Consider the following 13,860-nt stretch of genomic DNA (forward strand, 5'->3'; position numbering starts at 1 on the left):
TTTTGTTCATTGTTGTACTGCAGAGTAGTTAACTAACTCAGCTGATTAGCAATCGACGCCTCCAGCTGCGTCATTGTAATCAGCTGACTGTGATTGGCAATTGAACATCTCACCGTTTATATACAAATGCAATTCTTGTAACCATCCTTCTTTTGTAATCATTTCTCTCATAAATCTACTCGATAATGGCGTCTGCTACAGGAATTCCACAGGAACATCCTCGAACCATCGAGGCCGAGCCTTTGCTGGGCGGACCAGGTGCCGCGACCCAGAGAGAGGAGGATGCCATGCCATATAATGTGCTTACTGGTAAGCTAATTATACCATTAACATTGATAAGGCAAGTGATTTATGCTGATTGGTTGCTATAGGCACGGCTGCGATCGCCCAGGCTGGAATATGGGTGGTGAGTGCCACACTTGAGACAGATCTATACGGATCTATATACAGATGAAGCAATATTAATCAATTATTCTCAGCTGACGATTTTCGTCTGGTTGGGCGTCCTATCTCAACCGTTGATGCTTTTCACTGGTCATCCGGTGCGTACCAACGATCCCCATCCAACCCCCAATCCCATGAACCATAGCTAACTCAATACAGCTCCTTAACACCATAGCTCTCCTCCTCCAAGTCCAAGGCACCCTCATCCTCCAGCCAACAAGCACAGCGCGTCAGAAGCTCACTGGAACCCGCTTCCACTACATCATCCAAGGCCTCAGTCTGCTCGCCTTCATCGCGGCCTTTCTCGTTATCGAAATCAACAAGGGTGACCATGAGCGCCTCACGTCTCCTCATGGCGTGCTGGGGCTGATCACCTATATTGTTATTATTCTGCAGGCGTCTGTGGGCGTGGTGCAGTATTTCTTTCCGGCTCGAGTTCTGGGAAGTGTTGAAACAGGAAAGAAGATTTACAAGTATCATCGTGCGTCAGGGTATGCTCTGCTGGTGTTGGAGCTGGGGACTGTTACTGCGGCTACTCAGACGACGTTCAATCTGAATGCTTTGCATATTCCTTTGTGGGGAGTGGTGGTGACTTCGGTTTTGGTTGTTGCTGGTGTTGGCGCGAGGGTTAAGAAGCATAAGCTGGGACTTTAGTGGTCAGGATGAAAGCGCCGTATCTGCTTATAGTTCAATGAGTTATGACAATACATTTTCCTACGTTTTATCTATGACATGCTTGGATAAACATATGGAACCCATTTATTTAGTATCCCAATCGGGAAAGCGGCGGGATCCAAAACTTCAACGCCGCAGATCTTCAATCCATACAAAAACAAAACACCCTACACCACAACTCCTCCCAACGGCCTCTCCAACGGCCTCTCCAATGGCCCCCTCCATGGCCTCGAAGGCACCATACGTCTGCCTTAATTGCAGAGTATCCCGCAGATTCACCAGATTCACCCCCTCCATCCGTCGCACCTTCACCTCGTCCCTCCGCCGCCCGTCAGACGTGATCCGACCAGCAACAGCACCAAAACCCACCCCAGACGTTAAACACATCCGTCAGAACGCAGAAATCTACGGGAAAAATTGTCTCGATCGAAACTATGCCTCTCATTCCGAATACCCGCTCCGGATCCAGCAATTGTCCGAGGAGAGTCAACAGCTCGATCATGATCTCCAAGCTCCGCGGTCCCGCATTAAGCAGTTAGAGAAGATGATTGCGAAGGTGGCTCGTGAGCAACAGGAATCTACGGGACAGGAGGACCTAACAGCTCTGCGATCGGAAGCTCAACGGTTAAAAGATGAATCGCACGCGATGAACTCCCGGAAAACAGGCTGCGCGGAGGAAATCCAACGTCTCGCTCTCGCCCTCCCCAACCTCTCCTCCTCCGAAACACCTGTCGGACATGACCCCAGATTAATCGACTATATCAATTTCGATCCTCAATCGCCTCCCGAATGGGCTACCCGTGCATCACCAGATCCCTCCCGCTCCCACGTCGCTATCGGCACCTCACTGGGCCTCATCGATTTCACCAGCTCAGCCACCACGACTGGCTGGGGATGGTATTTCCTCACAAACGAAGGCGCTCTTCTCGAACACGCACTGGTTCAGTACTCATTGGCAGTCGCCCGTCGTCACGGATGGAAGATCGTTTCTCCTCCTTCGCTTGTGTACTCGTACATCGCAGAGGCTTGTGGGTTCCAGCCCCGCGACCAGCACAATGAGCAGCAGATCTGGACCGTTGAGCAGAGCGAGAAGGATAAGCACTCGAAACCCCCGCGTTCGCTGACCGGTACGGCCGAGATCCCTCTCGCGGCTATATACGCCGGTCGTGACATCGAGGCTTCCCAACTCCCCGTCAAACTGGTGGGTTCCAGCCGGTGCTACCGCGCCGAAGCAGGATCTCGAGGCGTCGACACAAAGGGTCTATACCGAGTCCACGAATTCACCAAGGTCGAACTATTTGGCTGGGCCGACAACAACAACAACAACAACAACAACAACAACAACAACAACTCCACTCAATCCGAAAACCAACACCCCTCAACAACCCTCTTCAACAACCTCCTCACCATCCAAACCGAAATCCTCACCTCCCTCAACCTCCCCTGCCGCATCCTTGAAATGCCAACCACAGACCTCGGCGCCTCCGCCTCCCGAAAACGCGACATCGAAGCCCTCTTCCCCTCCCGCCTGCGGAACACCTCCGACCTCGAACCCGCCTGGGGCGAAGTCACCTCCGCGTCTATCTGCACGGACTACCAGAGTAGACGACTAGGGACGCGGGTGCGTGGCGGGTCAGCGAAGGAGTCGAGATTCCCGCATACGGTTAATGGGACGGCGATGGCGGTTCCCAGGGTGCTGGCGGCGATTTTGGAGAACGGGTGGGATGAGAAGAGGGGGGTTGTTGTTGTGCCGGAGGTGCTGAGGGGATATATGGGTGGGTTGGAGGTCATTGGGAAGTAATGAGTCGTGTTCTGAGGGGATGTGCTTGTACGATAGGATAGAGTATGCTACGATGTGATTGATATATGATATAAAAGTACTCAGGCGTGGGCCAATTCATTTTTCATCTCAGATCTAGAATAAGGGATATAGATAGATAGGACACATGCCACCGCAAACAATAAAAACAGATATAATTAGGTATCAGTGACACAGTAGAAAAGCGAAAGGACATCAATTGAAACAGGGTAAATCGGATCAGATGATAGTTTCTCTTGTCTGCTCAGAGGGTCATAACTCATAGACACGTTTATAAGGACGTCATCGCGGTCGTTGGTTGGATAATATGTGAGGATAATAATAATAATTAGGGCCATAACGAGTGATAATATGCAATCAAGCGAGAAGACTGTACCGGGAAAGTTCGAACATAAGTATCATGTGTGATGTGTGATGAGAGAAAGAGAGTGAAAGGCGTCGATATAAAAGACGGACAACAGTAGCGTAGGATAATCGTATCGTAGACACTTCGTAAGTATCGGCAACCGGGAAGTAGAGCCAGGTCACCTCCACGGAATATCCGCATCCTCAATTTTCGTACAAGTCAAATACGGCAACTCCATAGTTCTGCTCCCCTGCTCAGCACTCGCAGTCCCACTCGCAGTGCCCTTAAGATCAAGCTCGAGGAAATTCCGCATCAACGGCTTAACAATCTCCCTAGCAAGCCGTTTAATCTCATCCATTTTGCGTTCGAAGCGCTTAAGCACATCCCGCGTATAGAGCGAGTCCGACGACGGCGTCGGATGGACCTTGAGAAAGCGCTTGAGATCGTCATGGCCCAGATACGCTTGTGAGGATGAGGAGCCGATGAGGCGGTATACCTTCGCTGGCGACGGTGAAGCAGAAGAATGGCCTACGGACGGTGGTCTGTGGGACGATGATGTGGAGGATTCAGTGTGTCGATGGTGTGTTTGGTGCGGGGTGGGCGAGTTCTTGAGGATTGAGGCTGGAGGTGGAGTTGTGCTTTCGACGAGCCATTGGCGGAAGAGGGAGACGGCGAGCCAGTCTAGGTATGCGTTGTTGGGGTTCACGCGTTCGCCGCGCGAGGTGGTGAGGGTTAAGCGGAAGAGCTTAGAGTCGACGCGGGCTTTCATGTCTTCTAGATCTTCGACTTTGTCTTCGATGATGTCGAGGACGGAGTCTGGGACGGAGGGGTAGGAGCCGTTGCGTAGGTGGGATAGGGCGGCTGGCCATTGGCCGACGACGTGGATTAGTGCTTCTGAGAAGACGACTCGGCTGCGCGCCATGTAGCCTAGTTTCAGGTAGCTGGGTGGGTATTTGGCGATTTGTTTGAATAGTCGTGTTCCGAAGCCCAGGAGGTGATGGTCAACCCGGGGGCCTGTGACTGGTAAAGCGTCGTACATGTCGGCCAGACCGAGGAGACACTTGGATTCCGCGTAGGCCGTCGCGATATTGACGCTGTTCAAGGTCGGGAAATGGTTGTAGAATAGACGGAAGAGGTTATCGTAGTCGCGAATGAGCGGGTGCTGAGGCTCGTCTGATGTGTTATGAGGCAAATTGTTCGTTGACTGCATGCCCGTCAAGTTCGCCATTGAACGGAAGAAACCTGCTTGTGACCCCGATGGCTTTGTCACTGCCGGAGGTGGTTGAACCGCATTCGCAAAGGCTGAAGAAAAGCTTGGTGGCTGACAAACGTTAGACATGTTTGCTTTTCCATAGTGAGAGCACCAACCTTCTGGACGAGAATCGGTTCCTCGTCTTCTGCTTTGTTCTGCCAATCCAGCTCAAACCTCAACCTTCTCTTTTCGATCGGACGAGACATCCCTCCAACATCCGATTGCGCAAGGGTCGATCCAGTAGATAGTGTATCATCCTCGGTCATCCGCGACATAGCACTACCATCTGGCTTTGGGGGGGCTGATACAGCTGATACAGGCTGCCTTGACCACTCCTCGCTGGTACTAGCCGCGAAGAACCCTGAACACTGCGCTAATATCAACCGATGTAACAAGTATCGCTTCTCTTGTCCTCCCGCGCGTATAACAATTTCGACGTCGCCCGTATGCGTGAAAATGGGAAAATCATTCTGCGATTGCCGAGTGGTGCCGCCGTGGTGAGAGTGGCCAGAACGTCGACGGCTGTGACGCGACACCACAGAGGAAGTCGCATTTCGCGGAGGCATAGGGCGATCGAGAACATGGGCCTGAGAGACCATTTCGCTAACAGAGGTAGTCGACCTCCTGTTTGTCATGGCCGGTTTTTAAGGCGGCGCGTATAGGCGTAGGCTCGCGGAGAAGGGTCGGTCAGTGATGCATTACCAGACACCCCAGGCGCGCGCTGCAAGTGGAATCTCCCATGCAAAGCAGAAAGCCAGAAATAATGCTCGTCTGTATTGCGAAAAGTCGGAGGTGAAGAAGGAAGAGAGTCAGGACGTCGCCGGTGTTTTTGTGTTCCCCGCAACGATGATTTGAAACGGCGGACGGAGCAGTTGTTTATGGAGTCGAGTTGCGGCGCACAGGAATATCGTTTCGAGGAAAGAAGCTAGGCTAGTAACTAGCAGAAAGTGGAATTAGTCTCTGGCCTCTAGCAAAAAAAGATCTGAATCGTATTGTGGAAAAAGGTCCCACTTGATGCAATGCATATAAATAAACACCTGGATCACCATGGGAGACTGCAAGAAAAAAAAAAAAGGGGAGAACTGACACACATACACAGCGTACAATGAGGGCTGCAGAACAATAGAAAAACAATGCAAAAGGCAAAAGAATCGGCAACTTGACCGGTGGAGGGTGTGAAGATGATATACCACCAATCTATCCTGGAAGCAGTTCGCCTAATCGGGTAACATTTCCTCCTTTCAGCTGGCATGTACCAGGAACCATTCCTGTTTGGGTATAGTAATTGATAAGCTATACTGCATGCGGTATAATAGCTTCCGTATCCGGACTGGCGTCTGACAAGGTTAACGTGACCGACCAATCCGGAATTGCCGGTGGTGACCGCCTCGTTTTCAGGACAGGGACATAACACTTCGACTCAGGGCACTCAACCTGATAGTAACTATTATAGAGCTCTGATCTGTCAGGTTTGCCTTGAATCCGTGTTCTTCTATGCATAGGACGGGCAATTGAGACCCTGATCCAATTGGACATCTTCCGAAGGCTGTCCTATAAGAGACGCATCTGTCTTCTCAGCCGGAAGCAAGCTCATTGAACCCTCTATTGCTTACAGCATAAGGATACTTATCGTACGTACCGGCGGAATCTCATATGAAATCTTCGTCCGCGCGTCTTGTACTATATACAAATACAAGTACAGAGTACAAGTAGTTATGACTGCAAGGGGGAGACTGTCTGCAGACGGAAGAGGCAAAGCATTCCACCCTGTCATCCTCTTGGCCATGACTTGCAGCTGCTGTACTTCGTACTTTGGCTCCATAGTTGCTAGGGCGATTGTATGGATAAATGGTCCGATTGAGTCCACCGTCTTGGCTTCTAGAAGCTTGGGTTGTCAAAAGGACCATGGAGACCCGGACTGTGTAATCTGTTGTGTACATTCCATCCATGTCATTTTGTACTATACGATAACCCGGAGACAGTACAGTGCGTGCTTGCTCCAATTGTCCAACAATCTTCAAGATAGCCTACAATGAGCTGGTCAAAATAAGCTACAAACCATACAGTCTAGAATCATTAGCCAATCTGGATCTAGTTAGTTAGTTAGCCTTACCAGAGATGACTCAGCAGGTGGCCCCGCTGTTCTTTTCGAGGTCTTCGAGTCAACTTCTTTGACACCATCCTTTTTTTATTGCGACCCTGTCTTCTTGTTGACTCTAATGCTCTCTCCTTTGCTTAAGGAGATTATCATTTTCCATTCCGTCACCGTTGACTAAACTCAGAGATGTTGTCGCAGTGCTATCAGGCTATACCGCCACCCGATTACGCTTGACTGTCGTCGAGTATGGCTGTCAACTTGAAATACACGATTCTCCGCTGACCCGGTTTTCGGACTTACAAGACTCATCAGTAGACCACAGAGACCTCTTTCAAAGTCATGGTTGCCAAAGGTTGCTATACTTGTCGCCGTCGGCGCATCATTTGCGACAATGGCCAGCCCACCTGTCAAAAGTGTCGAGATGCCGGAAAGGAATGTTTGGGATATCAGAAACCTCTCGTTTGGGTCAAGGGAGGTGTGGCTAGTCGTGGAAAGATGATGGGCCGCAGTTTTGAAGAAGTTACGAAGAAGAATCCTCGTCGTGCTGGGGAACCCAACGAATTATCAGCACCGGCACCAACCGAGAACATGAACCCTCCGTCTACAGTCGAAGTCTTCAACCAGTCTGTCCCGAATACGTCGAATCAAGTCGCCGTCCCTTATAGTTCAAATGCATTGCCCGTACCGGGTTCTTCTGGGGCTGCTCAGCAGCGGGGAAAGAATACTGGTCATATTTCCGCATCCCGGAACATTTCTACCACGGATGATACCCATATTCTGCCAAGCTTGATTGATCCTATCCTCAAAGATATCAATGGATTGGCGAGGTTCTATATATTTCATTGTATGTCATCTTGCAATTCAATTCTGCTTTTGAGAGACGCGCTGACACGTAGCCCCATAGTCAACGAGAAAACAGCAGCCGATCTTGTTCTCTATGCAAACACTCAGAATCCATACCGTGATCTTATTTCCCTAGTTGGAGAGTCTCCCCTTCTCGCCAATGCTCTGTCCGCTACGGGAGCCTTGCACTATGCGCTTCTGGCAGATGGTGATTTCTCGCCCATGCCGTGGTCGACGGGCGAACCAAGTGCCAACGGGACACTCTTAACCCCCAAGGAAGTGGAAAGGGAGGTGACAAGTTCCATGTCCCGTCGTCCGTCCTCAAAAGCGTACGAGCATTTCTTAGGACTCAAACAACGGGCTCTCCGTCAACTATCCCAAGACATCCGCGACCCGGTCAAGCGGAACGACGATAAGACAGCGGCAGCCATCATGGTCCTCGCACTGATGGACGCCATTGAATCCGGCGACGAAGCATGGAAATACCACTTGGAAGGGGCAAAGAACTTGCTAAACAGTCGCCAACATGGGTTCGACGCCAGTCGCTCCCAAGAAATCCTCGGCTGGCTGGACACATTAACCGTCGACGGGTGTCTCATCATCGAACTCATGGGCTCAACCCTCGCCCGACCCGGCGTCCTATCCAAACCCTTCTACTCCCCCTCCATGGGCCCAACAGCCCTTCGCCGCCTCGAGAAGACCTCCTGGGTTGGCTGCCCCGCCTACCTCCTCGAAGTCATCTTCTTCGTCCACGCCCGCTTCTGCCACGCCGACACCACCACCACAACCCACGAACAACAAGGCCAACAAGAACAGCCCCCAATGCTGTTCTCCTCCTCCCTCCTCCCCCCAAACTCCAAACCCCTGCAATCCCCACAAGCCCTCCTAAACCACATCCAAGCCTTCGACCCCATCGCCTGGGCCATCGACCTGCAATCCTACCTTTACCTCCCAGACCTAACACCACGTATCGCCCTCGCAACAACCTACAAAGCAGCCGTCTACCTCTACACAAGCCGCGTCCTCTCCCGCCCGCGCTCCAGCTCCTCCTTCCCACCCGCAAACGCAAACGCAAACGAATGGTTCGGCCTCCCGCACGACCACTCAGCCGTCGCACACATCCTCATCGACCAACTCGCCGTGATCCCGCCGCAGGATCCACACTTCAAATGTCTTATCTGGCCCACCTTCATCGCGGGCGCGGAGTGTCGGGATTCGAGCCATCGGCCATTTATATTGGATAGGTTGTCTGCGCTGTATTATGCGATTGCGACTGTGAATGTGCGGAATGCGGCGTGGGTGTTGAGTCTTATGTGGCGGAAGCAGGATCTTAGGAGGGAGGAGTGGTTTAGACGCAGGCAGGGGAATACTGATTATGCTGTTGCTTATGATGGCGATAATTACGATAATGATGATTTCGATTGGATTCAAGAACTTGATGAGTCACGGATTGATTGGTTGTTTATTTGATGACGTTTTTTATACTCTACTCTGTTTCTCTCTGCTTTTTATACTAGGAGACTAATCATAAATAGGAATTTAATACACACTTAATGAATGTATGTACATAGAGTACGTATATTATTCTACGACTGGAACAAGAAAAAGGATTATCTCGATATTAGTCTGATTAAACCTGATCTATCCACCTAATTCTGTACTTGTAAACCAAACGCTAAATCCAACTTCCCAACCCTAACAAGTTAATAACAGAAGAGAAGCAATATAAAAGTGTTTTGGACAAAGAGAGTATATAAATATATATATATATATAAGCAAACGAACCAGCCAGGATATCCAAGGGAAATGATACATTCTGGGAAATGACTTGGCTGTATAGAGTGGCATTTGAGAAAAAAAGAAAAGCTATATGACAAGAACAAAATTGTGTATCAAGCAAGAATTGAGCAAAGAAAAAAGACAAACGAAAGGAAGAAAGGAGGAGAAGAAAATGAGAAAAGGGAATCAAATCAACTTCCAAAACCGCTCAAGAAACTGATGTAGGCACGGTTGACCAGGGCATGCCAAATAGAGTCAAACTGTGCTCTTGTCATGATTTTCAACCAAGAGGTATATATCACCAGTGGGGAGGAAGGTAAAAGAAGGTAAAAGACAAAGGAAAAAAAGAGAAGTGTAAACAAGAAATGACGAAGGACAATGCATGCTCCTTCCAACCAATCTAAATGCAAAAACACACGCTCATCATTGCGAAATGCAAGAAGCAAAGACGAGAATCCAAACATGCCATAAGGAAAACAATTCTTACAAATGCAAAGAAACAAATGAGATGACAATCGGCTAAGGGTCACAAACCAAAATCCAACCGATATCAACAACCCAATGAAAATATATCTGCCAATGTAGGAAATGCGAGAGAACGCCGTTTCAGGGCAGATCCATCGAGAATGTCGATAGGAGGCGAGAGAACAAAAGCAAGAAGCAAAGAGACGAATAGCCAAAACGTCCATATATAGAAACAAAGATGTGTTCCGGCACAACGGCTGTTCTGAACCAAAGGCGAGCTTTGAGAAAGGATCAGAGATGAGATCGAAAAAGAGAAAAGGGAAAGAACAATCCTCTTCACAAAGGTAGGTGGAATGGGAAAGACGGCTGATCTAGAAGACGGCCGCAAGACCGTTCTTGGAATGGCGCCGACTAAATCTCTTCCTTCCCTTGACTGATTCTGAATCTGTGGCTTGGTGCTTGACTAGGGTTGCTCGTCCAGGCGGTGGTGCGGCTTCCGCGTGGATTTCGGAACTGCGGTCGAGGGTGTTCGAATGGCTGGACATGCCCGAAGAAAGATCACGGAACGTTTCATCGCCCGAATATCCACCATTGTTGTGCTGAGTCAAAGCCATCTCCTTTGCACGATCTAGCGCATCTAACCATTCCTGCGCGGATAACGCCGTGACTCCGAGGTTGCTAGAGGACGGTTTGGGGTCTTCGAAAGAAAAGCGTTTGTCTCGCTGTAACGACGAAAAGTCAGATTGGCCTGTAATAAGGGAATCGAGGAGTTAAACATACCGTATCCACAACCCACGACGAGAGTCCCTTCGAGTCCGTTGTGGTTCGATATTGAGTCCCATTTGCTAAAAGGGAAATTTCCATCTTCGCCTTCTTCTCATCTCCTCCAGATGCTGCCATGATTATACGCGCGCATGAAGTAACCATGACCAACCGTTGCCGCTTCTTGGTTGTACTCCCTGCGAAGAATCGAGAGAATTTCTTTGTCGTTTCGGATTCACCTCCCTTCGAAACCGGGCTATGGGAGGCTGGCGAAGATAACACCACCTGATTTCCCATTTTGAGAATCCTCTCATTGGTTTTAGTCAGAACTGGCGACCATTCAACATCGAGTTGGCTGGGCGGCGGGAGCTCAGTGACTAGTCGGGGAACCACTCGTGAACTGGCGTTGGTAGTAGTTGAGGGTGCTGCCGTGATGTTGGGAGGGAAACTGTCCCCTTCACCACCCCCATTCAACTTGATCGGCTCGCGCGGCGGCGGGACGTACGCCTTGAGCCGCGGGGCTTTGCGCTTCCACAATTCGGGTCCCCACACTGTACCCTCGAAGAAGGGATGGTTTTTGACGTGCTCAATCGGGAGACGGCGGGCCGGGTCTAGAACGAGAAGGCGTTCCACGAGGTCACGAGCGACCGCAGGGAATCCGGGGGGGAACTCGTAGTCGAGCCCAACGATTTTTTGGAATGTTTGATATTCATTCCCAGCCTTGAAGGGTGGCCGACCAGCCAGGAGCTGAAAGATGATGCAGCCAAAGGCCCACAGATCGCTTGCTTTGCAGGCGTTCTTATCCGTCAGTAGCTCTGGACTGACGTACTCAGCCGTTCCGACAAAGGAGCTCGCCCGTTCCTCCTCGGGCATTTCGTTCGAGTCGAGCAGAGGCATCCCGCTCGAATTGTGATCTGGGCGCCTTTGGCCCTTGAGAATCTTGGCTGTCCCGAAATCGGTGATCTTAACGTACATTTGATTATCGAGGAGGACATTTTCCGGCTTGAGGTCACGATGGATCACGCCGCGCTTGTGCATATAGTCAATGGTGTCCAGGATCTGACCACCGTAGAACCGTGTGCACTCCTCATCAAACGAAGTCATTCGTTTAAGCACTCCCAACAGTTCGCCGCCTTTGCAGAGGTCGAGCACGAAATAAAGCGATCGTTCGTCTTGGAACGTATAATAAAGACGGACGATACCGGGATGTTCCGTAAGTCGATTGAGAGTATCCTTCTCGATGTTGACGTATTTGACCTTCTTCTCCTTGATGATATGCCGTTTGTCCAAAATTTTGATGGCGTACTCTTTCAATGTTTGGCGATCCGTCGCCAGCACAACGGTACTGTACGAGCCCTCGCCGAGGGTGTGCCCAAATGAAAAATCACGGACTCCCTTTTTGATATAACGAGCGACCGGCTTCCCGTTTGGATCGATCTCCTGTCGCACTGCGACTGCCGCACCACGGTGCTGCCATTCTTCACTGCTTGGACCGGGACCATTTTCCATTCCATATGGAGCTCCGCTAAGCGGAGCGGCGGCTGCAGGGCGAGTATGAGCCCTCGAAGGTTGACGCATCACCATCGGCCCGTTATGGGGAGCTGGTCGGTAAGACCGATCACTATGTGTATTGTCGCGGGCGGGTACGCCGGCATGGAGCGCAGAAGAGCCACCACGAGAGTCAACCCGCGCTTGACTTTCCGACGCGGATGATGCGGCCGAGTCGGTGCGGATACGGTAGGAGCCTTCGCGGGCCACCAATGCGGGCGAGGAGCCGTTGGAGTAGAATGCGGAGAGAGGTCGGGAGGAAGTAGGGGATTGCGAATGCTGTTGAGGAAGGTAAGGAGCATATTGTGGTTGTGTTGGATGTTGCGGTGGTTGTGGTTGAGGTTGCGGTTGTGGTTGCGGTTGCGGTTGCGGGTCGGAGATGGAATAGATGGATGTTCGATTTTCGGTCCGTCTGGAATAAGATCTGAGGGAGGCGGCATCCGGAGCATATCGCGAGGATTCTTCGGTAATGAAAGGGGGTATCGACGATTGAGAGGGCGGAGGGGGTTCCGGTACGGAGCTGGATGGTGATTCGGGGTCACCCGTTTTCTCATCGGGGGCTATTGAGGCAGCAGCCTCGGGGGCCGAAGCCACTGGTTCCTCGGAAGAATTCAGGGAAGAATCATCTGGATTCGCGATCCGGAGACCCCCCAAGGATTGGGAGAGACTGAGATCCCCATCCATAATGGGAGAACACCGTAACCGGGTATGTTATAGAGAGGATGGAGGGGGGTAGAGAGAGAGCTTAGCAGAATGGAATTATCGAAGGAAACCGGATCGGGACCGAAGGCGGAGAGAGACGGTGAGGGGAGAAATCACCCAACCACCCTGGCACTTAGGACAGAGAGTGGACGGAAGGTGGACGGAGCGATGGAGGGAGAAAGTACGCGTCAGAAAAGGAGATCGAAGAGGAAGGAAGACGACAAGAAAACGACGGTTATGAACGACAGGACGGAGAAAGAGCCGCCAAACGTAGCGATCGAGAACGAGAAAAGCGAGCGAGCGAGCGAGTCGATAGAGGGGTGGCCGACGGATTATGGCGGCGGTCGTAAGTGCAGCGGAGGCATGGTACGGCCAGATCCGAGAGAAAGAGGGAGGAGAGGGGGGCGTAGAGATGAGAGGAAAAGCGACGGATTGGAAGGAATAGACGGGCAGAGGAAGGAGGAGGGAGAAGAGAGGGAGGAAAGGAGAAGTGCGGGAAAGGCAGACGGAGAGAGGGAGAGGGATATAAGGCAAGTTGGAGGATAAAGAGCGAGAGTGATTCGAGGATAAAAAGAAAGAGCAAGACGGTAAAATAGAGGGGGAAAACGAAGAAGAAAAAAAAAAAAAAAAGAGAGAGAGAGAGATGAAGAGAAGAGGATAGAGATAGTGGGAGAGGGAGAGAGGGAGGTCAAGCCAAATACATAATAATTTTAGTGCAGCGTTTTTTATAGGGGGAGATGCCTATCCACCACCATCAGAATGACAGAATTAACTAGTGAGTCTACTTGATATCTGATCTCTGGCCTTATTCCATTCTGATTTGGTTGAGTAAATCAGTATCGTTTTCTACTGGTGGTGAGTATCTGCACTCTGCAGTCAAAACCACCAACACATTGACTGTGCATTGCAATTGCATAAGCAGCTATTTATATGGAGGCGAGTCGATCTATAAATATACCTACCATAATTGTAATATTTGAAGTTATATACTCGACAATATTTGTACAAATACTCGGATGTTGTCAAGCAATGGATAGCACTTTCCATTTTCAGTAATGGTGATGCTATACACACTTGCCCGTTACACCTGCCTTCTGAAATACAGAGTGAAAATGAAAGTAAATCTA

The 13,860-nt window shown here is 50.5% G+C and overlaps 6 protein-coding genes across 6 annotated transcripts; 3 read left to right on the plus strand and 3 right to left on the minus strand.

Annotated features, from left to right (window-relative positions):
• Nucleotides 1-110: 110 nt before the first annotated feature.
• Nucleotides 111-2,920, plus strand: ASPGLDRAFT_72592 (uncharacterized protein; the record flags this gene model as incomplete). The annotated part of the gene is made up of 5 exons (XM_022549619.1): nt 111-309; nt 372-406; nt 480-542; nt 604-1,057; nt 1,455-2,920. Exons 1-5 carry the CDS (start codon nt 186-188, stop codon nt 2,918-2,920), a joined length of 2,142 nt encoding a protein of 713 aa, XP_022404124.1. The 5' UTR covers nt 111-185.
• Nucleotides 2,921-3,462: 542 nt separating this feature from the next.
• Nucleotides 3,463-5,135, minus strand: ASPGLDRAFT_119906 (uncharacterized protein; the record flags this gene model as incomplete). Its single annotated transcript, XM_022540102.1, has 2 exons — nt 3,463-4,605; nt 4,653-5,135. The coding sequence occupies 2 exons, from the start codon at nt 5,133-5,135 to the stop codon at nt 3,463-3,465; spliced, it is 1,626 nt and encodes a 541-aa protein (XP_022404125.1).
• Nucleotides 5,136-5,271: 136 nt separating this feature from the next.
• Nucleotides 5,272-5,991, minus strand: ASPGLDRAFT_1175992 (uncharacterized protein). Its single transcript, XM_022539887.1, has 2 exons — nt 5,626-5,991; nt 5,272-5,473 (listed from the first exon to the last, which is right to left on the minus strand). The coding sequence occupies exons 1-2, from the start codon at nt 5,786-5,788 to the stop codon at nt 5,346-5,348; spliced, it is 291 nt and encodes a 96-aa protein (XP_022404126.1). The 5' UTR covers nt 5,789-5,991; the 3' UTR covers nt 5,272-5,345.
• Nucleotides 5,992-6,746: 755 nt separating this feature from the next.
• On the plus strand, nt 6,747-9,065 carry ASPGLDRAFT_144343 (Zn(II)2Cys6 transcription factor). The gene is made up of 2 exons (XM_022541817.1): nt 6,747-7,478; nt 7,539-9,065. Exons 1-2 carry the CDS (start codon nt 6,974-6,976, stop codon nt 8,945-8,947), a joined length of 1,914 nt encoding a protein of 637 aa, XP_022404127.1. The 5' UTR covers nt 6,747-6,973; the 3' UTR covers nt 8,948-9,065.
• A 1,027-nt stretch (nt 9,066-10,092) lies between these two features.
• Nucleotides 10,093-12,715, minus strand: ASPGLDRAFT_119641 (PDPK1 family serine/threonine-protein kinase; the record flags this gene model as incomplete). The annotated part of the gene is made up of 2 exons (XM_022540077.1): nt 10,093-10,443; nt 10,502-12,715. 2 exons carry the CDS (start codon nt 12,713-12,715, stop codon nt 10,093-10,095), a joined length of 2,565 nt encoding a protein of 854 aa, XP_022404128.1.
• Nucleotides 12,716-12,901: 186 nt separating this feature from the next.
• ASPGLDRAFT_23446 (uncharacterized protein) lies at nt 12,902-13,279 on the plus strand (the record flags this gene model as incomplete). The annotated part of the gene is made up of 1 exon (XM_022543290.1): nt 12,902-13,279. The coding sequence occupies one exon, from the start codon at nt 12,902-12,904 to the stop codon at nt 13,277-13,279; it is 378 nt and encodes a 125-aa protein (XP_022404129.1).
• Between the last annotated feature and the right edge of the window lie 581 nt (nt 13,280-13,860).

Source organism: Aspergillus glaucus (assembly GCF_001890805.1).
Source record: "Aspergillus glaucus CBS 516.65 unplaced genomic scaffold ASPGLscaffold_4, whole genome shotgun sequence".
In the NCBI taxonomy this organism is placed as follows: domain Eukaryota; kingdom Fungi; phylum Ascomycota; class Eurotiomycetes; order Eurotiales; family Aspergillaceae; genus Aspergillus; species Aspergillus glaucus.